Raw genomic sequence first — 26696 nt, 5'->3', positions numbered from 1 at the left:
AAAGAGTAAAAGAATATAACACATATGCACATAAGTCTTTAAAAAGAAAAACCATCAGTCATATATTCATGTTGTACTTTATTGTATGTTGGAAAAACCGCAGTCATCAAAACTTTATTTAAAAAGTCTGAGGAACAAGAAAACATACAAGAGTCAGGATTGTAGTGGAGACCTGCTCCCTTTGTCTTGTAAAATGGCACCCAAAATATAAGATCTGAAGGAGTCCCTCAGTCTGCACCACACAAAAAAACTCATTGAACTTGTAATTTTAAGTCTCCAGGATTCTTCCCCCTTCTGTACATAATGTTAGTGTCCTATCCTATTATTCTGGATTACATTGAGTATCAGCTGGTTTATTTCCCAGGTTTGTGTTATGATCACACCAGCCATAATTATTTAGGCATAATCCACTGTGTTACTGGATCAGATGCCGTCTTCCTATGCAGTAATGTAATGGCCTAGCAGAGGATTTCGGGAATATATAGGAGGTAGAATCTTTTGCTTGCTTGCAAGGAAGACTGGCATCAGAGACAACTCACACCATATATACCAGTTGTCGGTAACCTGTGACTCCTCTTGCAGGTGGTGCAGGTCTATTGGTAGGGCTTGGCCCATCCATGTTCTCTAGCCACTCAACGGGGGTCCTGAGAACTGCCTCTTACCTCATTAGCTGTCCAGGCTTGACATCACATGTGCTTCACATCGCAATGAAAATATCACACCAGGCCGGCTAATGAGAAGAAGATTTCAGGCAATCAGAGGTGGCTCTAAGGGCTCCCATCCAGCAGCCATCAATTACTGATGTGGTCCTGAGAATTGATTCTCAAATTACTCCCGGTCTGTTGTGAAAGCACAACTCCCAGTATTGGTATTTCAGGATTGCAGTTCTGCCTCTACCAGACAACTATAATAAGCAGCACGTATCTTGTGTACACAACACGGTACAAGTCTAGGGGCGCAGCAGACCGCCACCCCTTTGTTTATGGATGAGGATCCCAACAATTGCACCGGCAATTATTATTCCTTAAAACATTTCCAGAGACTAGCTTAACACTGACTGACCTGAATATAAGCCATTAGGTTTACTAATAACAGGTAACATCAAAGTGGCATGGTCTACATTAGGAGGCAACCATTTGTTCCATCAAGACAGACTGGTTTCTATGGCTGGAGCCATGGTATGAGGCTGTACAGAATGGACAGCGAGACCCTGGATGTGCACCCCTACTCTAATAAAGGTGCAAAGGCACAAAAAGAAAGGAAGACTGCATGTGGCCCAATATCTGACACCAAGAAATGTGAAGTATCAGAAAAATGTGAATACTTTGCAGATCTGCCGAGTTTATAACTCATGTCAGTGTGTTGCTGGCGGGGCATCCAACTCTAGAAAACAGGATTTGGGCAGAAATGCTGATGGAGCCATTGACTTTAATCAAGCAAATGGAGGCACTTTCTGCTCTGACTTCCTTTACGCCAGCGTCTTGTGGAGTTAGGCAGTCGACCATGGTTTTGTGGTTACCTCAAGAAGCCAGATGCTGACAAAAAGGAGGTCAGTCAGCGCAACATCCTCCCACAGAAGTGAATGGTATAGTGCTCACACCTGTGCCGACTGCTGTAGCCACATGGTGGGTAGTAAGCCCTGCCAAAATGAAGGCTCCACCACCATTTACAAAGCCATGGCAGGTAATGAAACAGCAATACAAAGGTCCCTGGTTCATCACCTGCTATAAACCAACTAAACAAGCTCTTTAGGGTATACTATCAGTTACAAAAAACTTTCTGTATGTTATAGATGTCAGCCCCAGGCATTTTATTGATGGATTCTGGGCTTTAAAGGGAGTCTGTCAGCGTAGAATTCTGTTCAAGCCAAGTGCAGTTGCTCGGTGCACCTCGGCTTGGTCAAACATTTAAGTGCATCTTCCCACCTACTTGTTTTCTATGCATCCATCGCTGCCCTTGACAGCTCAAAATAGTGGAGCTGTCAATCAAAAAAAAAGTGGGGGGCTGGAGCTTGAGGTGTGATTACACAGGACCAATATCGCTCAGGAACTTAGAGGGGGCGAGCAGCTAACTGGTGTATAGAAATTAATATGCGGAGATAGTTGGGTCAGTTTTTGGACAGTAATGAATCTTTGCGGTTTCAGCTCTGTATGACACCATTTATTATTTAAAATGATGCAATGGAAGTGTAGACTTACAGGTTTAATTAAAAGGGTTGAACAAAAATATCCTGTGAAACGTTTAGGAATAGCATCCATTTTTCTACAAAGCCTCTTCATTTCAGGGGCTCAAAAGTAATTGGACAAATTAACTTTACCGTAAATAAAATGTTAATGTAGAGACTCCTTTATGGGCAATGACTGGTGACATCCATGGCTTCCAGACTGCAAACACTGGGTTTCTACCTTTATGATGCTCTGCTAGGCCTTTACTGCAGCTGACTTCAATTGTTGCTTGTTTGTGGGTCTTTCTGCCTTACCTTTTGTCTTAAGTATGTGAAATGCTGCTCGATGGGGTTGGGAACTGGTGATTGACTCAGCCATTGCAGAATATTTCACTTCTTTGCTTTAAAAAAAGTTTTGCCTCATTTTCCGACTGTACTATGAAGCACCATCCAATGACACTTGCTGCATTTGGTTGAATCTGAGCAGAAAGTATCACCCAGTACACTTCAGAAATCATCCGGCTGCTTCTGTCTTCAGACACCTCATCAATATTAACACTAGTGACCCAGTGCTATTGGAAGCCATGCATGCCCATACCATCACGATGTGTTACAGAAGATGTAGTAGGCTTTGGCTCATGAGCGGTTCCAAGCCTTTTCCATACTTTCTTATTCCCATCTTTTTGTACAGGTAGATCGTTTTATCTGTCCAAAGAATAAAGAATGCTTTTCCAGAACTTGTCTGGCGTCTTTAAATGTTTTTGGCAAAGTCTAATCTGGCCTTTCTATTTTTAAGACTTAATGGTTTGCACCTTGTGGTTACTCCTCTGTATTTGCTCCTGTCAAGTCTTCTCTTTACTGTAGACTTGTATATGGAAACACCTACTTCCTTGAGAGTGTTCTTCACTTGGGTGGATGTTTTGAAGGAGTTTTTCTTCACCATGGGAATGATTGTCCACTGTTGTCTTCGGTGGACATCCAGGCCTTTTTGAGTTCCCAAACTCACTGGTGCATTTTTTTTTTTTTTTTTTGCAGAATGTACCAGACTGTTAAATTGTCCACTCCTAACATTTCTGCTATCTCTTTGATAGATTTCTTATTTTCTTTCAGCCCTATGATGGTCTGTTTCTCTTCCACGGAGAGCTCCTTTGACCGCAATGTTGTGTGTTCACAGCAACCACTTCCAAATGCACATACCACACCTGGAATCAGCTCCAGACCTTTAACCTGCTTAATTGATAGACTAACAAGGGAAGAGCCCATGCAGTCCATTAAAGAGCTTTTGAGATAATTGTCCAATTTCTTTTGGTCCCTTTAAAAAGTGGCAGCTCCATATTAAAGAGCTATAATTCTTAATCCTTTACTCCAATTAGGATGTGAATACCCTCAAATTAAAGCTGAGATTCTACACTTTACACCCATATTTATTATATAACTATCTTAAATATGTTTTGGTAAACAGCTAAAACTTGTGTTACTGTCTAAGTATTTCTGGACCCAACTGTAGGTGGCTGAGATGTTAGGAATGAAAGGGTTATCTGGGACGTTGCTTATTTTCTCCATTGTTAACTTTGTGCCTGTTCTGACCCACACCGATCTCTGCCAGCTCAGAGCAGTCATGGACCGCTCTGGACCACATTTCTGCTGCTTCCTTTGACCTTTGTCAGCAGAGCAGCTCTTTCTTTTCCGGTTTGCTCAGTCGATGGGGCATAGCCATCTATGTCATGCTGATTGACAGCTGGCTCCATGCAGTTAGGCAGCAAGGATTTGGCTCTGAATCTGCATGACATCAGCAGTGATGCCCCTGTCGACAGAGCAGAACGTGACATCACCAGAAACAACAGAACTGCCAGCAGGAGCGTTCCGTAAATTCTTAGCCCCATAGAGAAAAATGAGCCAAGTCCTGGATAACCCTTTCAACTCCTCAGCCTAGAATGTAACTACTACACACAGTTGGCTCAGCTCAGGTGGCCTGACCACTTTGGAAATGAGATGTGCAAGATGCAAGATAAAAGCTCTAACTGCAGGAAAATATCAGCATGTAGAAAAAAAGCAAGTTTGTTGCAAACTTCCTTATTGTCGTACGGTCTAATGATCGCAATTTCATAAATTGAGTCCCCCTTTAACAAGAGAAGTTAAAGCCAATATGACAAGTAACTGCAGTTTGAATAGCATCCATCCAGGGAGTTGTTCTTCAACTGGAGTTATGCAAGAATGCAAGGTGTCACAGCCAGGTTAGATGCCGAGGCATTCATCCACCATTGTGACCCTTTGTGTAAAACAAAAAAAAAAAACACATACTGCATAGTATGCAGTAGCTCTCTGTATAGGAAAGGGCAATCCCATACCAGACAGTTGGAGGACAAAAGAACCTACAGTACAGACCAAAAGTTTGGACATGCCTTCTCATTTAAAGATTTTTCTGTATTTTCATGACTATGAAAATTGTACATTCACACTGAAGGCATCAAAACTATGAATTAACACATGTGGAATTATATACTTAACAAAAAAGTGTGAAACAACTGAAAATATGTCTTATTCTAGGTTCTTCAAAGTAGCCACCTTTTGCTTTGATGACTGCTTTGCACACTCTTGGCATTCTCTTGATGAGCTTCAAGAGGTAGTCACCGGAAATGGTTTTCACTTCACAGGTGTGCCCTGTCAGGTTTAATAAGTGGGATTTCTTGCCTTATAAATGGGGTTGGGACCATCAGTTGTGTTGTGCAGAAGTCTGGTGGATACACAGCTGATAGTCCTACTGAATAGACTGTTAGAATTTGTATTATGGCAAGTAAAAAGCAGCTAAGTAAAGAAAAACGAGTGGCCATCATTACTTTAAAAAATGAAAGTCAGTCAGTGCAAAAAATTGGGCAAACTTTGAAAGTGTCCCCAAGTGCAGTTGCAAAAACCATCAAGCGCTATAAAGAAACTGGCTCACATGAGGACCGCCCCAGGTAAGGAAGACAAAGAGTTACCTCTGCTTCTGAGGATAAGTTTATCCAAGTCACCAGCCTCAGAAATCGCAGGTTAACAGCAACTCAGATTAGAGACCAGGTCAATGCCACACAGAGTTCTAGCAGCAGACACATCTCTTCAACCACTGTTAAGAGGAGACTTTGTGCAGCAGGCCTTCATGGTAAAATAGCTGCTAGGAAACCACTGCTAAGGACAGGCAACAAGCAGAAGAGACTTGTTTGGGCTAAAGAACACAAGGAATGGACATTAGACCAGTGGAAATCTGTGCTTTGGTCTGAGGAGTCCATATTTGAGATCTTTGGTTCCAACCACCGTGTCTTTGTGCGACGCAGAAAAGGTGAACGGATGGACTGTACATGCCTGGTTCCCACCGTGAAGCATGGAGGAAGAGGTGTGATGGTACTTTGCTGATGACACTGTTGGGGATTTATTCAAAATTGAAGGCATACTGAACCAGCATGGCTACCACAGCATCTTGCAGTGGCATGCTATTCCATCCGGTTTGCGTTTAGTTGGACCATCATTTATTTTTCAACAGGACAATGACCCCAAACACACCTCCAGGCTGTGTAAGGGCTATTTGACCAAGGAGAGTGATGGGGTGCTACGCCAGATGACCTGGCCTCCACAGTCACAAGACCTGAACCCAATCAAGATGGTTTGGGGTGAGCTGGACCGCAGAGTGAAGGCAAAAGGGCCAACAAGTGCTAAGCATCTCTGGGAACTCCTTCAAGATTGTTGGAAGACCATTTCCGGTGACTACCTCTTGAAGCTCATCAAGAGAATGCCAGGAGTGTGCAAAGCAGTCATCAAAGCAAAAGGTGGCTACTTTGAAGAACCTAGAATATAAGACATATTTTCAGCTGTTTCACACTTTTTTGTTAACTATATAATTCCATATGTATTAATTCATAGTTTTGATGCCTTCAGTGTGAATGTACAATTTTCATAGTCATGAAAATACAGAAAAATCTTTAAAATGAGAAGGTGTGTCCAAAATTTTGGTCTGTACTGTATATTGGCCGCAGTCTGGTGAATGGCTGCATCATACATAGGGAAAAGCTTTTTTATGTATGCTGTAGGCCATCGGCAGACGCAGTGTGCACTGAGACATACACATTTCATATTACAATTTTGCTTTACTCCCTATAAAACCATCTATAGATCTTGTTGAATAGTTTTACTTGTTTTTGTTAAACCTGTCTTTAAAGGCACTCCAAAACAAGTGGTGAAAAATCTGACTGCAGCAGAAGCACAGTAGCTTAATAAAAAAAAAAAAAAATCAAAGTTCCTGGAGCGTTTTCTGGCACTTCATATGCAACTACTCTAGAAATGAGGTGTGGACAACTAGCATTAGGCTGAGAAATTCTAGAGCTGCCATGTGCAGGAACGTCAAGGAGAGGGTACTGCGCTGCTCTTCCTCAATTACAATCCAAGGCAGTTACAGAAAGGGCCAAGCAAGCAGTTGTCATGTCTTCTGCACGGCCCAAGGGCTTTCATGGAGAAGCCACGTGCAATTTTAGTCACTTCCCTACTGGTTTCAATAGAAAAAGGTGATGTATTAGTGGGTCTCCGAACTCCTTGTTCTGCCCAAATGTGAGTACCAGTGAAGAAACACTTACTTATAGCAATACAAAATGGGAATTCCCTTATTATAATAAAGAGAAGCCCAATTCAGTTAGACATGATTTTTATGTAAGAGAAGGCCGGAGCTCTGCTTAGGTCACCATTCACAAACTCTAAATAGTAGCTGCATTTTCTACCATTTGTTTGATACCTTCATCATGGAAGTAATAGATTTTTTTTTTTTTAAATAATAATGGTTTTATCCTTTATAAAGCTGTAGGAAGATAACCTGAAGGGAAGCGCCTGAGGTCAGCAGTGCACCTCATCTGGGATTCTGCTTTTGGGAACACAAAATGGAGTGCATATACTCATTGGTGAGCGGTGCTGGCACCACCGTACTAGATCATTGTGACCGTCTTTTAGCGCCTAAGGCCTCATTTAGACGTCAGTTTTTCCTCATACAAGTTCTATCTATATTTTTCAGGGACCTCTTATAATCTATGGGGGAGTTCATATGCAAGTGTGTTTTTCCAGATCAAGTGGTCCACACAAAATCATGCAGACATGTCCGATTTTCACAAATGCAATGTATGGGTCTATTAAAAAAAAAAATAATAATTGGACAGCACTTGGATGCCATACATATCTGTAATGTTTGATAAAAAAAAAGCTTGAGAAACAATAGTTTTTCCCTTCATCTGATGAAACTCAGACAGATTTTTGCGTACTAGAAAAATCACTGGCGTCTGAATGAACCCTTAGGCCTAAACCACACGTGTATATTTTGGTCAGTATTTTTCATCAGTACTTGTTGAACGAGAAAAAAAAAAGTTTATTAATTTTTTTCACCTCTGTGTTTTGGCTTATAAATACTGACCAAGATACATCCATGTGAATGGGGCCCAGAACCTTATTCCCATAGATCACAATTTTGAAAGTCAATAATACACGTGAAATTGCACAGATTTCCTTCCAGTTCCACTCCGAATGATGCTGTGTCTCAATCACTTCATCATAGAGGTTGCTTTGATATCTCCACTGGCTTTTTCTCCTCGACAGGATCTATCTCCGTCACAACACAATTGAAGATCAGCTGGGTCCACTTTGTAAGAAAAGCTGAGATGGAAATAAAAAAAAAAAAGTGTTCTACTTGTTACTTTACAGAAAGGGACAATTAAAATGGGGTCCTGTGACAAGTTGTGGTGCCCAAACCACGGGCAGCATGGATCAAAGCCTGAATGCACGATCGCAGCCACGGATGTATAAAGCGTTCCAGAGGAAGCACAGTATGGAGATCAGCGCCCCTCCAGGTGATCGACAGGTCTTGTATGTACAAGCATGGGTGAGCAGTGTCATCACCAGGGAAGAGCTGTACAGTCAGGCTCGGACTCATGCTGCCCGTGGTTTAGCATCAATAACAGGTTCCCTTTAAACACTTTCACTGGCAACAGCATAGATGAAGAAACGCACAATAGCATTTAAGCACAAATTTTTTAAAGGTTTAAATGCAACCAGTCAGCTGAATCTCTGTTACTGCTAGTTTTTATGGTCTTTACAAAGGGGGCGTGGCTCGGTAATGCAAAGCAGCCTAAAGACACGCCCCAGAGATCATGTGAGCCACACCCCTTTGTAATGGCCATAAAAAAGAACACTAAATAAAAGAGACCAATACCGCTAAAAAAGAAAAAAAAAATTGGACGGATAAAAAAAATAAATAAGTTTACACACCCAAGGAAGCATCTGAAATAAAATAAGAGGGAAAACTGGCCACGTTTTATCTGATCACAGATACTTTTTAAGACTAGAAACAAATCTAAAGTTTCTTAAATTGTAAGTGAAACCGAATTATTTCCTTACCGAATAATTTGCCGATGCAGGGCGGCCTTTTGGATTCGGGTAAGTAGACTCCCATTAGGTAAACTGGGACACCAGAAAGAGCAATGCCAATCCCAATGAGCGAGTTCACAGTGTCGCTGTACAGTGGCACACAGATCAGGAACAATGTACACAGGCAGAACACAATCGGATAAAACAGGCTGAGCTGAAAACAGAGAACAAACCACCCATTAACCCTTCACATCTAGTAGGACAAATCTACAAGACGCATCTATAGATGCAACTAGGAAAGCGATATCTCAAGGTAATGTATACTCTAGCCGCCGGGTCTATAAAGCATATCTTCCGTTTCAGAAGAAAATGACTATACTACACTTTATTCGCATTTTTTGCTGCTAACCCCCAGTATGAACCACCTGGGGGTCAGTGCTACCATAAAATCCTGTAATGCGAACATTGAAGAATAGCAGGACAAGTTGGGAGCTTAGTTTAGAGTAGCCCACAGCACAGACTAGAGTTCCTGTCCTCTTCCTTTCTGCAGAAAATTTTTGCATTTGTAAATTACCTGAGAATTGCATGGACATTAATCATATGCCGACTTGACACTCTACAAAGTAGAAATGTTACCTCTTATGCCCCCTGTCCGAAGCCTCTCACCCAGCCAAATCAGACATTCTGTTTTGCACTGATGAGGGGCAAACACCCAGAAACACACATCTAATGGGATAAGAAGCCAAACCAGAAACTCCCAAGACATGTAGCAAATGCAACAATTCAGCACTATTTTAAAAGTGCTTGTTCATGTTTGCATAGCTTTTGCAGGTAATCAGTGTCCCTCACTAGGTGTATGGGCGTAATAAGAAACAGTGCTGTGTGTTTTAGCATAATTTGCTGTGGTGCTCAGCTGGAGTGCCTGTCCAGACGAAACAAAGGAAAACTGCGGCGTACTAGAACTCTATCTGTCTAATATACAGAACATGAGCACGATACCTTTCAATTCTGTACACATCTTCGCAGAAAACATCTTTAAGTGGAATGGGTCATTAGAAAATGACCTGTTTAGATCAGATGTGTGTGTTAAAGGGAACCTGTCACTTTGGAAAGCGCTATTTACCTGCAGATATAGGGTTGCTATGCAGATAAACACCGCTGCAATGGTGTCCGGCTGCCTTACTGGAAGTGCAGCTGCCGAGAGAAAATTAACCTATTTTCTCCCGGCAGCCGCCAGCTTTCAGTCACGGGGGCGGTGCATGGAATGATGAATTCAATTGAATGGGAGGCAGATGTGCAGTACACCGCGGCGGCCACTACCACTTGACGGCGGGACCCCGCAGGTGAGCACTTCCCGCCCAGCTGATCGGCAGGGGTGCCGCATGCGGGACCCCGGCTGATCATACATTGATACCCTATCTTATGGATAGGGCATCAATGTAAAAGTAGTGGACAACTTCTTTAATAAAGATTGTGATATAAAAAAATGGCAACATTTAAAAAAAAAAAAATTACACACACACACAATGTATATTTACCACAAAAGCCTGATTTAACCAATGTCTCTTTTTTATTGACAATTTCCCTTTAATTAACAGGCTCATAGGACACCAGACTACCGGGGGGGGCTTTTGCTGGTTCCTCCAGCACAGTGTATACAGTCGGCTCTCTGCCCCCATTATTTGCCTCTTCCCTGGGGTACGGTGGCAATATTAGCAGTGCACTGACCTTCACAGGTCTATGCCTGTCCGGATCCTTCCAGCGTAGATAGATCTGTCCAGCAATAGATAATCCAACAAACAGCCAGTAACTGAAGCTGTAATAATTTATAAGCTGGAAGACATCTTTCACAGACAGGTAGACGAGGGTAGCAGCACACTGTGGAGGAGAAGAAAGAAGCGGTGAGGAGTAAGGAGAACTCCACATCACATTAACCCAATGTGCTTCGATATTGTGCAGCCTAATGCGGCTTTTTTTGAGCATGATCACAAAAAGAAAACATGAAAATATCTTTTATTTCCATCAGCACAGCAAGTGACCAACACGTTTGTCGGCTTCACTGTCAGCAAGTTACAGTCGCCTGTAGCCTACAAACAGCATCCTGCTAACAGGCCGCCACAGAGGAAAGGACGCTTCCTGCAATCTCCTGGGACTGGAGGGAGTCAGTCATCAGCTTTAGTCAGGAAAGCAATGACAGCAATGGATTGGTACTTCTCATTAACTTTGATGCTCCACGAAAACAAGGTCACAAGAAGGATCTGTCTTTGAGCAGAAAACGCGGCCCCTTGATCTGACGGACGTCTGTACATCCCCCTTGGTGATTGCATTCTACAATGTTCTGGAGCAGGCTCAGTACTCTCCCTCCGGTGGCCAAAGTATCATTAACATACTGCACAAGTGCAGCTTCAGGAACATATGGAACTTGCATGAGACAAATACAGAGACCTAGGGGCGCTTTACAGACGTCAATCAAAGCTAAAGGGGAGGTGCTAGGCCGCTTGTCACTGCAGGGGAGCACTCAGGACATAATCAGCATAAGGCATCTCCATTTATTTCTTGCTCAGCTATCTTTAGGACTTCCATAGAAGTGAATGGAGATACAAACAGATGTGCAGCCACCTCCATTCACAGCGAGCCGGAGGATGCAGGTCGGGAAGAGCCATACGAGAGTCTCCCCTCTGGGTGCTGTAGATTTGTTTCTGCTCATATTGCATATAAAATGGCAGTAAGAAGAAAGTGGGGAAACACTTGCCTGAAACAAGCCAACAGAGGACATCAATTTGGCCACAACTGTTAAGAAGATGTGCATAGTCAGCTGCCACGTCAGGCTTCACTATGCCCTCATTCACACAGCAATAATGTGGGGGCATTTTAGGATCTGTCAGCGTCCTAGATCCCTAGGATACAAACCTGCGGCCGATCACCACAGCTGTAATTTGGTGGATAAAACGCGCCCCCATTACAGGCGTGAGAGGCAAGCTCTGTGGATTTCCCAATATACTGTACATGTGGTAGAACCTGGGAAAGCTGCAAGATGGGTTTGGAGTCTCACTATAACTGCTGAGAAACCATATACAGTTATTATACCTAAATCGATAATACAAATCACAGCAGTATTCTGATATAACTGCATAACAATGCTCTTCCAGGTAATATTTATATTAATGATGACATTTACCAGGGCACAAACATAGTAACATAGTTTGTAAAGCCGAATAAAGACTTGCGTCCATCAAGTTCGACCTGTTAGTTCTGTAATTGCTAAAGTTGATCCAGAGGAGGGCAAAAACCCCAAACCATCGAGTTTGCACAAGGCTTTTCAGTTCCCACAGTGTGAGTGACTTATTAAGATTTTCTGCCATGTGTTTCCCCACCAGATTGCATTGTTCAGTAGTGTGCCCCACAGTACAGAGCAGGCATCCTGAAGCGTGCCCCATGCCCAGGTGCCAATGAGGAAAGGGCAAGAAGGCTGCAACAAGGACTTACTCCCCACAACAGTTTAGTATGTCCTTACTAATGGGACCCCCCAAATGTGCTTTCCCTTCTTACTCCAAATCCCCAAGATTGCACCTTTATAAATCTATAGAGAGACTTTGAGAAGCTGAATTCTGGCAGTGACCGTCCAGCTGGAATCACAAGCATGTCTTACATTGAACAGGAGCGCAGACACCGGTGTGAACCTTTCCAGGTGTATCAAGCACAGCATGTCAGGGAGATGTCCTTCCCTCGCGCCAACAAAGAACAGGCTGCAGACAGGAAAAAGGAGAGATTTCACTATTACATTTCCAAACCTTCATTTTGGCCCTTTCAAAGAGAATTATTCTTCAGAACATAAACTACTGATTAAATCAGGGTGATTGGTCACCAAATTTCACAATGTACACTACATACATTAATAAATAAAATTCTTAGACCCATTAAGGCTGGTGTACTAGCTTTGAAAATCCATGTCAGAATAACAGTACAAGCCTGAAATTAAAATGAGCATTTTAGGAGTCCAACTACTTGGACAACCCCTTATTAAATGCTGTAGTCCATTGTCTTAAATAAAAAATCTTATAATCATCACCCTACCAGCACTGTCAGTGCTGTTACTCCCAGCGCTCAGATGACATTGTTATATCATGTGAGCGATGCTGCAATTATCATGCAAGAGATCTAGCGCAGCAATCACTGGAACGGCATTGGTTAAGTGGGAAACTTTTTAAAAAGCACTGTACAACCATTATAACATGCATTTTTTAAATTAAGTACACCAGCCTCCTCAAATCAAGGAAATCTATCCAATAAAACGTACTCCGTTTATCTTTCGACATTTGGTGTCAGATCTGCTTTAACCAAATGTATTTGAGACAATTTGTGGAAAGGTTTTTTTTGTTTTTATAGTTTTCTATATCTATTAAAAGTTAACACAAAATCTTGCCATTTTCACATTGGCCACCGAGTCTCATCATAGAGTGACACTTCTCACCAATCAGGTCATTATCACGATAGGGCCTAATTTATCATCATAGAATGTTAGAGTAGGAGGGGACCTCCGGGGTCCTTGCGTCCAACCCCCTGCTCAATGCAGGATTCACAAAACCATCTCAGACAGATGTCTGTCCAGCCTCTGTTTGAAGACTTCCATTGAAGATGAACTCACCACCTCTCATGGTATCTAGTAAGAAAAATGTATATGTTCATTTCATAAAAATCTGTCACCAGTTTTTTTGCTATTTAATCTGAGAGCAGCATAAGGCAGGAGCTGATAGCCTGATTCCAGGGATGTTTCACTTAATAGGCTGTGTGCTGTAGTTTTAGTACAATCAGTATTTTATCATCAGGAGATGATCACTGCTGGACTACATCTCACGTGCAGGCAAGTCAGGCTAATTTGCATATCCCCGCCCTCACCATTGATTAGCATCTTGCCGATAGGGGTGAGTGTACACAGGAAGCTTTCAGTCTGGTGTATTAGAGGGGTTATACACAGCATAGAAGTCTTAGCTCTGCTGCATCAACAAAGAAAAAAACAGGGATTCTATCAAACCTACACTGAGAAGTCCAGTCAGTGATACATCGTTAGAATCAAGGTCTCATGCTGCTCTCAGATTCCATAGCAAATACCTGATGACACATTCCCTTTAAACCTTTCAGTTAGCTGTAACATATCCATCATGAAGGATGTATGATCAGTTATACTTCTGACCACCACAGTGCGCGCTCGGCTCCTGCGGTGTCATGGCTTGGGATTTAAGCAGATAGAGCTTCCTCTTGGTAATCTTAGAGGAGGTACAGAGAATGTGGATCGAGGGAGCAGAAAAGTGCCCCAAGGCCATGCCAAGGATGCACCAATAAGCCCCGATTTATATAGGCAAAAATATTTTTCTGTGCAATTAAAGGGAAATCTATATAGCAGGTATGAGTTTTATAGGGGCTAAGTCCCCTATAGGACTGTATGAGTAGCTAAAGTGGAGTTTGGGGGTGACAAACTCCCTTTAAATAAGAATTCTCCAATAAATAATGTACTGACTGTAAATCCAAAGCAACAAGATTTGTGGCAGTGCAGGGAATGCCATCTGCCTGTAATGAAGCAGATGGCAGTGTGCCATTAATAGCAGTGTTCTGCGCAGAGCAGGCTCCACAGTCCTGCAGTTCATCAGTAAAGCAGAACATAGAACCTTTATGTAGAAGCGGCCGTCTTTCATAAACCCTAGTCAGTGGCCTCCGTGGCCATGTCCTTTTGTTATGGCATCCGGGTCATCGCAGAGTGGGGGCGCCAATAGTACGGCATTGATTGCCTACTGCCTTTTACACTGACCGGCTGCTATTGCCAGAGGTGGATATTGTTTTCATGAAGCGGACAAGCACTTTAACCAGTTCACGACCGGCCATTTTCTCTCTTGAGTAGGCGCATGTTCGGGTTTTTGCGTACAGGTGATATTTTCTCTCGTTTGTACATTCAAATATCAAATAATTTTTGCCTCCTTTTTCATGCTACACTGGGCTTAATATGTGTGAAATTTTTATATTACTTTTTTTTGCTGATACTGGGTGAAAATACAGTATAAAGAAACAAAGAAAAACTAGGAAATACGAGCCCAAGTTTTCTCCTATAAGGTCTAAGGGCCCCATCACACTAAGCGATGCAGCAGCGATCCCGACAACGATACGACCTGTCAGGGATCGTTGCTGCATCGCTAATACATCGCTGGTGAGCTGTCAAACAGGCAGGCTCACCAGCGATCAGGGGAGCAGCGATATCGTGGAAAGAATCGTTCCACGATGTCCTGCTCCCGTTACCAGCCTGCTGCAAGCAGGAGCAGGCTGGTAACTATGGTAAACATCGGGTTACTAAGTGCGCGTGTGCCCCTAGTAACCCGCTGTTTACCATGGATACCACTCTGCTACGGTGCGCGGGAGCCTCCGCGCACCGTAGCAGAGTGGTATCCATGGTAAACAGCGGGTTACTAAGTGCGCACGTGCCCCTAGTAACCCGATGTTTACCATAGTTACCAGCCAGATCGTTGGTCCCGCTGGTCACACACAGCGATGTGTGCTGGCCAGCGGGAGGCCAACGACCAAAAAATGGTCCAGGACACTTTGCAACGATCAGCGACCTCACAGCAGGGGCCTGATCGTTGCAAAGTGTCACACACAGCGACATCGCTGGTGAGGTCGCTGGTGAGTCACCAAAACCGTGACTCAGCAGCGATATCACTAGCGATATCGCTATGTGAGACGGTGGCTTAAGACCATTGGGGGGCATTTTAACATTCATTTTTTTTCATCGACAGTTTCTCCTCTAACTGGGGCTGGTACATTATCCCCAGTTACAGGGGAAATTCAGCTCTGCTGTGCAAGGAGGAAGCTGATCTGGATTAACAGAGGCAGCAATCCCATGATCACTGGATCCAAATGAGAAAACACTGTTGTATATGGAGATGATAATAAATAGTGATGAGCGAGTATGTTCTGTTAACCCTTTCGCCGAGTATGCTCGGGCCGAGCTCCGAGTATTTACAGCTGCTCGGTGATATGGTTTAATCACTCTCGTGTGCATGATTTGCAACTGTTTGACAGCTTTACTACATGTGAGGAATGTGTAAGAAATAGACATTCCTTACATGTACTAAAGCTGTCAAACAGTCACAAATCATGCACACGGGAGTGATTCAAACATAACACCGAGCAGCTGTAACTACTCGGTGCTCGCCCAAGCATACTCGCCGAAAGGGTTAACAGAACATACTCACCCATCACTAATAATAAACCATCTCTGCCTTCTCTGTGGGGGTCCAGCTGTGTCTGTGAATCCCTACAGGCAACTCGCGGATATTACCTTATAACTGTTTCAGGTGAACCTGCAGAATGTCTGTGTCTGCCTCTATCTCGCTCTTCCTTCCATAGACTTTTATGAGCAGGAACAGTTCTCTTATTCCTCAATGATCAGATTTCCAGTGAAAGGAGTACAAAATATCAGTCCAAGAAGAGTAAAGCCTTAGTTACTTACCGGTAACGGGATTTTTCGGAGCCCATGACAGCACCACGAGAGAGAGAGGATCCGCCCATCAAGGACAGGAAACCTACAGGTTAAAAAGGGCGGCCCTCTCTTTCCACCTCAGTTTAGTTAACAGAGCATGAGAGTACCGCCAAGGTTAGTTATAACAAAACAATCACATTAAGTACATTACTTTTCATCAATTTCCCACAAGGGTGCACAAAAAGAAATCAAATCTACAGGAGTGCACAACACCAGTGAAGGGAGGGAATATACGGGTGCTGTCATGGGCTCCGAAAAATCCCGTTACCGGTAAGTAACTAAGGCTTTATTCGGTCGTCCATGACAGCACCACGAGAGAGAATTACAGAGACGAAGGAAATTAGGGAGGGACCACAGCTTGAAGCACCCTTCTCCCGAAAGTGAGATCTGCAGAGCCACCCAGATCCAATCTATAGTGCCTATAGAAAGTAGAGGGAGAAGACCAAGTGGCAGCCTTACAAATCTCCTCAATGGAAAGCCCTGTCTTCTCCGCCCAGGAGGTTGACACCGCTCTGGTAGAATGCGCCCTCAATCCCTCCGGTATCTCTTTATCCCCTGAGGAGTATGCGAGAGAAATGGCCTCCTTGATCCATCTAGCGATTGTAGCCTTTGAGGCCTTACAACCCTTCCTAGCCCCCTGATAGCAAATAAATAGGGACTTATCCTTTCTAAAGCCATGTGATACTTCTAAGTACCTTAGTACGCACCTCCTAACGTCTAAAGTGTGAAGTCTCTCATCTTTTTGATTTTTGGGCGGAAAGCAAAAAGTTGGGAGAACCATTTCCTGGGTTCTATGGAATAGAGTGGCCACTTTAGGAAGAAAGGCTGGATCAGGTTTTAATATAATCCTATCGTCCAGAATTTGCGTGAATGGAGGGCATATTGAAAGGGCCTGTAGGTCACTGACTCTCCTGGCTGAAGTTAGGGCTACTAACAGGACCGTCTTTAGGAAAATAATTTTGGGGGAGACTAAATCTAGTGGCTCAAAAGGAGGACTGGTCAAGGCATCTAAGACATAATTCAAATCCCAGGGAGACATCTTTGCTTTGGTAATGGGTCTACACCTAAAGGAAGCTTTTATAAAACGGCCTATCCAATAGTTATCTGCAATATTGGAAGAAAATAAAGCTCTCAACGCCGACACCTGTACTTTCAAGGTACTGGTAGTGAGACCTAATTCTAAGCCTCGCTGCAGAAATTCCAGAATTTTCCCAATAGGGGGCCCCTCCTCCACCTTAACTTCTGCAAAGGACAGAAACTTCCTCCAGGTCCTGGCATAAATACGGGTGGTAACAGGTTTTCTGCTAGCCAGGAGAGCATTCACTACATTTGCGGGGAATCCTTTGTTGGTCAATAACACCCTCTCAAATTCCACGCCGTCAAATGTAGAATCGGGGTTGGAGGATGGGAAAGTGGCCCTTCAGTGAGGAGGTCCGGAATCTCCGGAAGAACCCAGGGATCTGATATGGACATCTTCCGGAGACAAGGGAACCACGGTCTTTTGGGCCAAAAGGGACATACGAGTATCACTCTGGCCCGGTCTGCCCTGATCTTTTTTATCACCGCTGGGAGCAGGATCATGGGAGGGAAGGCATATGCCAGAGGAAACCTCCAGGGAACCATAAAGGCGTCCACTGCCAGGGGTCCTTCTCTGGGGTCTAAGGAACAAAAATTTTCCACTTTCCGATTGGCTCTTGTTGCGAATAAGTCCACAGTCGGAAGGCCCCACATTTCTACGATTTTGGAGAATATTTGTGTATTTAGGGACCACTCTCCTTCTTTTACAGAAGTACGGCTGAGGAAATCCGCTGTGATGTTTTCCTTGCCTTTTAGATGAGTAGCCGAAAGAGAGAGACAGTGATCTTCGGCTATCAGCAGAAGTGCGTTCGCTACTCTCATCAAGTTTCTTGAGCGGGTTCCCCCTTGGTGGTTTATGTAAGCTACCGTGACTTGATTGTCCGAGAGTACACGGACATGCTGGTCCTGAAAATATATAAGGACCTCGTTGAACGCATGCTGCACCGCCAGAAGCTCCTTAACATTTGAGGACAACTGTTGCTCACTGCTTGACCAGGTTCCCTGCACTAATTTCCCTTCAAAGTGAGCTCCCCAACCTGTAGCACTTGCATCAGTGGACAAGACTGCAGTTGGACTACATTCCCAGGGAACCCCTTTAGCAAGATTGTCTTGTCGTAACCACCAACGAAGGGACCATATGGCACGAGGACCTAGCGTAAACTTACGGTCTAGATGCCCCTCTAAAGCTGCGTTATTGTACAACACATCCCACTGAAAGGCTCTTGAATGCAATTGTGACCAACGAACCGCAGGAAAAGTGGAGGTGAAGGTTCCCAATAGTGACATGGCCTTACGGAGTGACATAGAAGGTTTACGTATACATTGTTCTACCAACTCCCGAATTCTATCAATTTTCTCTTCTGGAAGACAACATAGCTGTTTCCTGGAATCTAATATGACCCCCAGATATTGTTGTACCTTGAGTGGAGATAGTCTAGATTTTTCTAAATTTAGAAACCACCCCAAACTCTTTAAGACCGACATGGTCTCCTGCAGGAGGGTCTCGCATTGAACCAACGAATTCCCCACTATCAGGAGATCATCCAGGTAAGGGATAATTAGAATGTCCCTTTCTCTTATATGGGCCATAACTTCCGCCATTACTTTAGTAAAAACCCGTGGGGCTATAGCTAAACCGAAGGGGAGTGCAGTGTATTGGAAGTGTTTAACCACCCCGTCTATTTCAATGGCCAGCCTCAAGTATTTCTGGTAATCACTATGAATTGGGATATGGTAATACGCATCTTTGAGATCGAGCACTACCATATAGCAGTGGGGAAAAAGTAACTTTATTACGGATTTTAAAGACTCCATTTTAAAAGGTGTGTATTTTAAGGAAATTATTCAGGGATTTCAGATTTATAATTGTCCTGAAACTTCCATCCCGTTTCGAAATCAAGAAGAGCGGGGAGTAGAAACCAAGACCCTTTTCAGCTTCCGGAACCTCAATCAGGACGTGCTTTCTTATTAGGGTTTGTACTTCCGAAACGAGGGCAGCCTGGCGTTCTGGGGAAGAACTGGAGGGAACAACCATGAACCTTTTGTGAGGCAATGCTTTAAATTGAAACTTAAGACCATACTTAATCAGGCTCAAAATCCAATTACTATGAGAAATCTGTTCCCAAGCTGGGACAAAAAAATGACAATCTCCCTCCCACCAGGGCTGATTGTGTATCCCCTGTCTTCTGCTCATTTTTTGGAGACGGACCAAAGAGTAGACCTCTACCTTTTCGACCTCTTTCATCAGACTTGTCTTGCTCCCTGAAATATCTCTTCCGGAAAAATTTCCTCTTCTGGAACGATCTCTTAAAGGAGGGTAGAGGTACTGATGGAAACCCCTTCTTAGGGTCCCACGCTTTCTCCAATAAGTCGCCCATGGTCTGACCAAAGAGGTATTCCCCTTCACACGGGATTGTACACAGTCTGGACTTAGTCTGTAAATCCCCTGGCCAGCTTTTAATCCACAAGGCTCGCCGAGCCGCATTTGACAGTGCTGCTGACTTTGCTGCCAACCTCACCGAGTCCACAGATGCATCAGCAAGAAAAGCTGCCGCCCCCTGAACCAGTGGAAGGGAAGAAATAATGTCTTTCCTAGAAGTCCCATCCTTCAACTGACTGTCTAGCTGTTCAAGCCACACCATCAGGGCTCTGGACGTACAGGTAGCGGCTACTGTTGGTCTCAGTGCTCCCGCAGCTGTCTCCCATGCCCCTTTCAGGAAAGTATCAGCCCGTCTGTCTAGGGGGTCTCTCAATGCAACCATATCATCGAACGGGAGGGAAGTTCTTTTCGCTGCTTTAGTAACAGCAACATCCAGCTTGGGTGCTTTTAACCAGGAGGAACACATAGCATCCTCAAACGGATATTTCCTTTTAAAGGATGGAGGAACACTACCCTTCTTGTCAGGCTTTCTCCACTCCTTATCAATGAGGTCTTTCACCCTTGAATTTACTGGAAAGACCCTTCTCTTCTTTAGCCCCAGACCACCAAACATAACATCCTCAGCTAACTTCTCTACCCTCGAGTCCACTATCCCCATTGTAGATCGGACGGCTTTTTACTAGGGCATTGACCTCCTTCAGGGGGAAGCACTGTCTGTCTGGCTCACTATCGGAGGAAGAGAAGGCGGAGGAGGAAGCGACCGATAGCTCAGAGTCTGAACCCGGCTGGGTTTCTTGAGGAATATGCCCAGACTCTGAACCTTGCAATGCTTTGCCTATTTCTTCCCTTATTAAAGTTCTTAGGCCTAGGGAAAAATCTGGGGTCTCCTCCGATATCATTTTGCTGATACAAAGCTGACACAACCTTTTGCTATATGAATCAGGGAGTGGACAGCTGCATAAGGCTTGGACTTCGAGGAACATTTCTTGCTCTAAAAGAAAGTCATAGATAGAAAGAAGGAGGAAACATTAGTAGAACTTTCACGAAGATTCCACTCACCCCACAGAACCTTCGGTACCGTAGAAGCAGAAGAATCCAGCATGCATGGCGGGGAATCACGCCACACCGGACCGTCCTTCCTGCTCTTAGTGGTAGCTCTTCTAGTTGTACGACCAGACCCTAGCCGGGAATGACGCTGCGCCACTAGTTGTGAGGGCTCCCCAGAGGGCTGCTCCTGCAGCAGATGTTGTTGCCTATGGTGACAGCTCCTGTGAATCTTCCATAGCTTACAATGTAAGAATGGGCTGGGAAGCACCTCTGTATGTTACCAGACCCTTTATATACTGGCCATACCGGTACCATGTGTGGGTGTGTGTTTCCTTTTTTTTTTTTTTTTTTTTAACCCAGGAGGGCGTTACCTGCTCCTTGGTCTTCTTCCCCAGGTCCAGGTGGGATCCAGGTGGGCTCCTCGCCGCCAGGTCCTCAATCCCCCGGCATTCAGCTGCTCGCGCCAAAAAAATTCAAACGAGCCCCGCCCCTTCCGGTGACGTCACAGGGCTTCCTGCCCGGCGCACCGGAAGTCGCGTCAGAAGGTCGCGCCCGTCACGTGCGCCGCCGGCGCGACCTGGATCTCCTGCAAGCGGTAGCGAGGGGGGGGGGGGGGGGGGCCCGCTAGCGGCCCCACACCTGGCGGACATCTACCTCCCGTGAGGCGATGTCGCGCCTGCCGCAACGCTCACGGAGGCGCCCCCATGAGCCCTGCCGTGGCGTCTCCAGAGGACCGGGATGGACCGGCTCCAACCACCTGCTGTGGCCCTCTCTGGGACAGGAGTCCATCTTCTGCAGGTAAGCCTGCAAGGTCCCCCATCATGGACAGGAAACCTAAACTGAGGCGGAAAGAGAGGGCCGCCCTTTTTAACCTGTAGGTTTCCTGTCCTTGATGGGCGGATCCTCTCTCTCTCGTGGTGCTGTCATGGACGACCGAATAAAAGTATGTTTTTCTGTAAATAAGAGGTGTCCTTTGTAATAACCATAATGGGCACCAGGAGCTTATGGTATTCTATGCTGCACTGATAACACAGCAGGACATGACTTCTGAAAACTTTACAGCAGTTGCGCGGAATTCGTCCGCGTCATTCAGACACAACAGACAGATTGTTCCTGCTCTCCCATAATTCTCAGATTTGTGCATAAGTGGACTGTAATAGTTAATGAAGCCTGAAAATAACAACATTACTGAGCTTGTGCCAGTGAAGCATAGCTACTGTCACAAGACCATGTTTACAGCCATTGTATGCCTGCAGAGTGCTGATCTATTACTTAAGTCATTCATGTTAAGGTAGCTGAAAATAAGCCTGTGGAGGGCTGGGCTTAGGTGGATGCAACACGGACATTACAGTGCATGTTTGTGAGATTCATTAATGCCCTATCCTCTCTGCAATTCACACTGATATTTTGCAGATTTCACCAATATTAATAGTGTCAGAAATATGCATGTGAATACATGTATACTAGATGAAAGTGTAGATTAAAGGGAATCTGTCAGTAGGATGAACCCTCCTAAACACTAATATATATATTAGTGTTATATATATATTTATATTTTATTAGGAAGGAGATCTGATGTCTTATTCCAGATAAATCCACATTTTTCTTAATATGTAAATCATCTGTTAAGATCTATGGGCCGGACATAGATCTCCCTGAGAATCTGAGCATAAATTTCCTGAGTGTTTCTGCATCTCCTTGGCAGGAAAAAATGCTGCGGAAAAAACACATGGTTTTGCAGAGTTTTTACCGCGTTTTTTGTACATCAATGAATTGCTTTTTGGAGCTAAATAAAGTTATATGGTGGGACATTGCTTAAACCCTTGGATTACCGCCAGAACTGGGGAGTATATAATTTAATTGATTAAATAATGTGTCTGTAGTATTTCAAATAAAGTGCTTGCTCCGCGTCTGTGTGTTTAAATATTTACTTTAATTAGATTTGGTCATGAAAAGGTCTCATCAACACCTTGTCATCACCAAACAAAAGAGCTAGGTGTTAGCTAATGCCATATACCCATGCTTCATTAGCATTTCCTTTCATGTAATTTATGTGGCTGCTGTGAGTTGCTATTCTTAGCCTAGGAAGGTGCCATTTGCAAACATGGTCCCTGGCTATAATTAACATTTCACAGCTGGTTTGTTAGCCACTACATCCCCCGATCAGCACTCAGCAGCGCTTTGGACGCAGCATATTTTTGCTGTGTTCAAAATGCGGTGTTCTAATGCCGCACTTCTGTTGTCGGTACATGTGAATCCACCGCATATAATGACACTTCAATCAGTCAAAATCTGCAGTAGAGACTAGCGTGTCCACTACAGAAATTGACATGCTGAGGGCGAGTTTGGGTACGTGGCCACGGTCAGGAGCCACTGCAGCTTTGATGCTGTATAAACACATGTTTATGCAGCGTCCAACCCGCAGCGTCCAGATTTTACAGCATAGTGGATGGGATCTCTGGAAATCCCATGTCCACTATGCGTGCATCTGAGGCTGTGGATCGCCCCCGTCTATAAGACGCCCCCATTACTAACCGTGTAGTAAAATGGTCGCCGCTTTTTGAATAAAAGACACGGCCAGAATAAAGTATTTTAATGAAATAAAAAACACATGGTTTTAAAAATAAAAAAATATTACACTGTCCGCAATTTGATCTTCTGAAAAAAACTTAAACAACTATATCCCTCACCTGTCCGCCGTCAACGACGCAGTCCACGAACCGCCGACTGTCCCACTTCTACAGCAGTGACATCAGCAATCACTGATGTCACTGCTGTAGAAGACAGCAAAATCACCCCTGTCAGTATACATGCTGCTGCAGGAGGTCACTGGGGTTCATCAGCTGATTAGTACTGGTGAACTTACCACCATGGGAACGCTCTTGGGAATGTTCCCTTGGCGAGGTCACGTAAGCGATCAGCTGATCGCTCACGTAACGGCAGGTCCTGGCAGCACAGTACACTGCTGGGAGCGAGAGTGCTCCCTGTAGTGTACCACCGGCCGCTGGGAGGAGAGGACAGGTGAATCTAAAGGTTTTTTCTTTTAAATTATTACTTTTTTTTTAATTTATTTATTTATTTATTTATTTTTTAACCGCTTGGTAGCTGGCTTGGCTGAGGAGAACTACTGCTTCCCCCAGCCACGCCGCTCTAGCTGTTATCAGCAGTCGGATGAGAGGAGTAGTAGTCCTCCTCTCCCAACCCAATTACCACCCGCACCACGTTTCCGCTGGGGATTCGCGCCTATTGGCTTTAATTGAAATGCAGTAAATATGCAGGTATAAATATTATACCTGCGATTTTGCTGCGGTTCAATTCCAGTCAATGGGCGTGAATTCCTGGCGGAAACACCCACACAATGGTCATGCTCGTTTTTTTTTCCGCAATGGTATTCCTGAGCGGAAATTTCCACATCATGAGCACAGCACATCAGGATTACCATTGCTATAGCTGGCAGAAAAACGCAAAAACGCTTAGTGTGCACATAGCCTTTGAAATGAAAGAAGGCGTTACCAGTGCGAGACATGTAGATCCGGAGAACAGACTGTCAGTGATTGCATGTCTCACACTAGTATTGCCCCCACCTTTCATTTAATATAAACTTTTGAGAGATCTAGGTCCGGCCCATAGATCTTAACAGCTCATTTACATATTTAAAAAAAAATTATGGATTTATCTGGAATAAAATATCAGATCGCAGAGGTCAAGGTATCATTTTATTCAACTTTCTATGAGCTAAATGCCCACAGACTGCTTAAGAGGGTTGATCCTACTGACAGATTCCCTTTAACGGAATGTTCTAAGAACAAAATAAAAAAAAAAAGTTGATGTGAGGAAAAGTTTTAAAATGGGAAAATAAATAAAATGTAATCACCTTGGTAAAGCCCTCATCGCTTAAGTGGCCCCTGCTGGTCTTGTAATGCAGCCACTTTGAGCAAGGGCAAGCTAATACTTTGCGGTGTCTAGTAGGATACTTAGATGAAGTTAAGTATCTCAATGTTAAACATTTTCACATAACATATCATCATTACCGAGAAGCAGCGAGAATGGAGGAGTTGAGGCCACCAAAACACGAGAGGGCCACAGCCAGGGGAATTGTCCAGCTAAATACACCATATACCATGTCAGCAAATGTCTGTTTTAGAAAAAAAAAGAGAAATAATGAAAATGAACCAAACACTTATTACTATACCAAAAATTGTTTGCATGAGATTTTAAAAGTGAACCCACAGTCTATTGTGTATTTCCCTGATGAATAGCACTCGTACTCCCCAATTTTCAGTTAAGGGGCAGCAAAGTGATTCTTTTAAAGGTTATCTTCTGTTCACGACAAAAATCAATTAGTCTTAAATCAAATACTGCAACAAACCCCTCAGGCGGTGACATGAGTCCACACGTGCAGTAATGAACAGAATCTAGGTGTTCCATGTTGTAATGAGATTATCTTCCTTATCTGCAGATATTCTAGACACGTAGAACAAAGAGGAGCTTGTGCATGAAGTTCCACCAGGCACATGCAACGTTCTGTGCAACTACTGTCATGGATGTTTAAATACAAACATATGTGTATTTTATACAACCAAACAATAGCTAAATAGTCTGAATTATAATAAGAGGTCACCGTAATATAGAACTTGTGATATTCTATTATCATGCCTCAGCTCTATGCAGCACAAATGTTTTCATGCTGCCAGTTCCCATAAATTCTATCACCAGTCACACTTATTGCATTTTTTACAGCAGCCTCCATGTTCTTCTATGAAAAGTTGTAAAGCAGTGCTGTATAATTACTCCCTGGTACAAGGTGCTCTTCCAATAACTGTTAGGGCACAATCTGCTGCCCGGCATGCGATACCTGCCTCTCCAGAGAATGGAGATCACAGGGAGGAAAGAGGACAGCTACGTGATATGTGAGGTCAGCATCAGGAGAGTGGGAGAGGAAAGGACAGCTACGCGATATGTGAGGTCAGCATCAGGAGAGTGGGAGAGGAAAGAGGACAGCTATGTGATATGTGAGGTCAGCATCAGGAGAGTGGGAGAGGAAAGAGGACAGCTATGTGATATGTGAGGTCAGCATCGGGAGAGTGGGAGAGGAAAGAGGACAGCTACGCGATATGTGAGGTCAGCATCAGGAGAGTGGGAGAGGAAAGAGGACAGCTACACGATATGCGAGGTCAGCATCAGGAGAGTGGGAGAGGAAAGAGGACAGCTACACGATATGCGAGGTCAGCATCAGGAGAGTGGGAGAGGAAAGAGGACAGCTACACGATATGCGAGGTCAGCATCAGGAGAGTGGGAGAGGAAAGAGGACCGCATATCGTGTAGCTAGGTCAGCATCAGGAGAGTGGGAGAGGAAAGAGGACCGCATATATTGTAGCTAGGTCAGCATCAGGAGAGTGGGAGAGGAAAGAGGACAGCTACGTGATATGCGAGGTCAGCATCAGGAGAGTGGGAGAGGAAAGAGGACAGCTACGTGATATGCGAGGTCAGCATCAGGAGAGTGGGAGAGGAAAGAGGACAGCTACGTGATATGCGAGGTCAGCATCAGGAGAGTGGGAGAGGAAAGAGGACAGCTATGTGATATGTGAGGTCAGCATCAGGAGAGTGGGAGAGGAAAGAGGACAGCTATGTGATATGTGAGGTCAGCATCAGGAGAGTGGGAGAGGAAAGAGGACAGCTACGTGATATGTGAGGTCAGCATCGGGAGAGTGGGAGAGGAAAGAGGACAGCTACGCGATATGTGAGGTCAGCATCAGGAGAGTGGGAGAGGAAAGAGGACAGCTACACGATATGCGAGGTCAGCATCAGGAGAGTGGGAGAGGAAAGAGGACAGCTACACGATATGCGAGGTCAGCATCAGGAGAGTGGGAGAGGAAAGAGGACAGCTACACGATATGCGAGGTCAGCATCAGGAGAGTGGGAGAGGAAAGAGGACCGCATATCGTGTAGCTAGGTCAGCATCAGGAGAGTGGGAGAGGAAAGAGGACCGCATATCGTGTAGCTAGGTCAGCATCAGGAGAGTGGGAGAGGAAAGAGGACAGCTACGTGATATGCGAGGTCAGCATCAGGAGAGTGGGAGAGGAAAGAGGACAGCTACGGGATATGCAAGGTCAGCATCAGGAGAGTAGGAG

The 26696-nt window shown here is 44.4% G+C and overlaps 1 protein-coding gene across 2 annotated transcripts in view; it reads right to left on the bottom strand.

The window, feature by feature from the left end:
• Positions 1-6095: 6095 nt before the first annotated feature.
• Positions 6096-26696, bottom strand: part of SLC7A6 (solute carrier family 7 member 6) — a 52139-nt gene continuing 31538 nt past the window's right edge. For both annotated transcript variants that reach the window (XM_073659308.1, XM_073659309.1), the window contains exons 6-10: positions 24597-24700; positions 12186-12282; positions 10265-10414; positions 8567-8750; positions 6096-7825 (exon numbers count right to left, since the gene is read on the bottom strand). In XM_073659308.1, coding sequence (XP_073515409.1) covers positions 7722-7825; positions 8567-8750; positions 10265-10414; positions 12186-12282; positions 24597-24700 — 639 coding nt within the window. In that variant the 3' untranslated portion in view covers positions 6096-7721. The remainder of the gene's footprint in view (positions 7826-8566; positions 8751-10264; positions 10415-12185; positions 12283-24596; positions 24701-26696) is intronic.

The sequence above is a fragment of the Phyllobates terribilis genome, unplaced genomic scaffold (assembly GCF_046119375.1).
Source record: "Phyllobates terribilis strain yellow unplaced genomic scaffold, ASM4611937v1 Scaffold_13__5_contigs__length_258822181, whole genome shotgun sequence".
NCBI classification, from domain to species: Eukaryota; Metazoa; Chordata; class Amphibia; order Anura; family Dendrobatidae; genus Phyllobates; species Phyllobates terribilis.
Note: the sequence above shows the minus strand (reverse complement) of the source record. Positions and strands in the feature narration are given on the sequence as shown.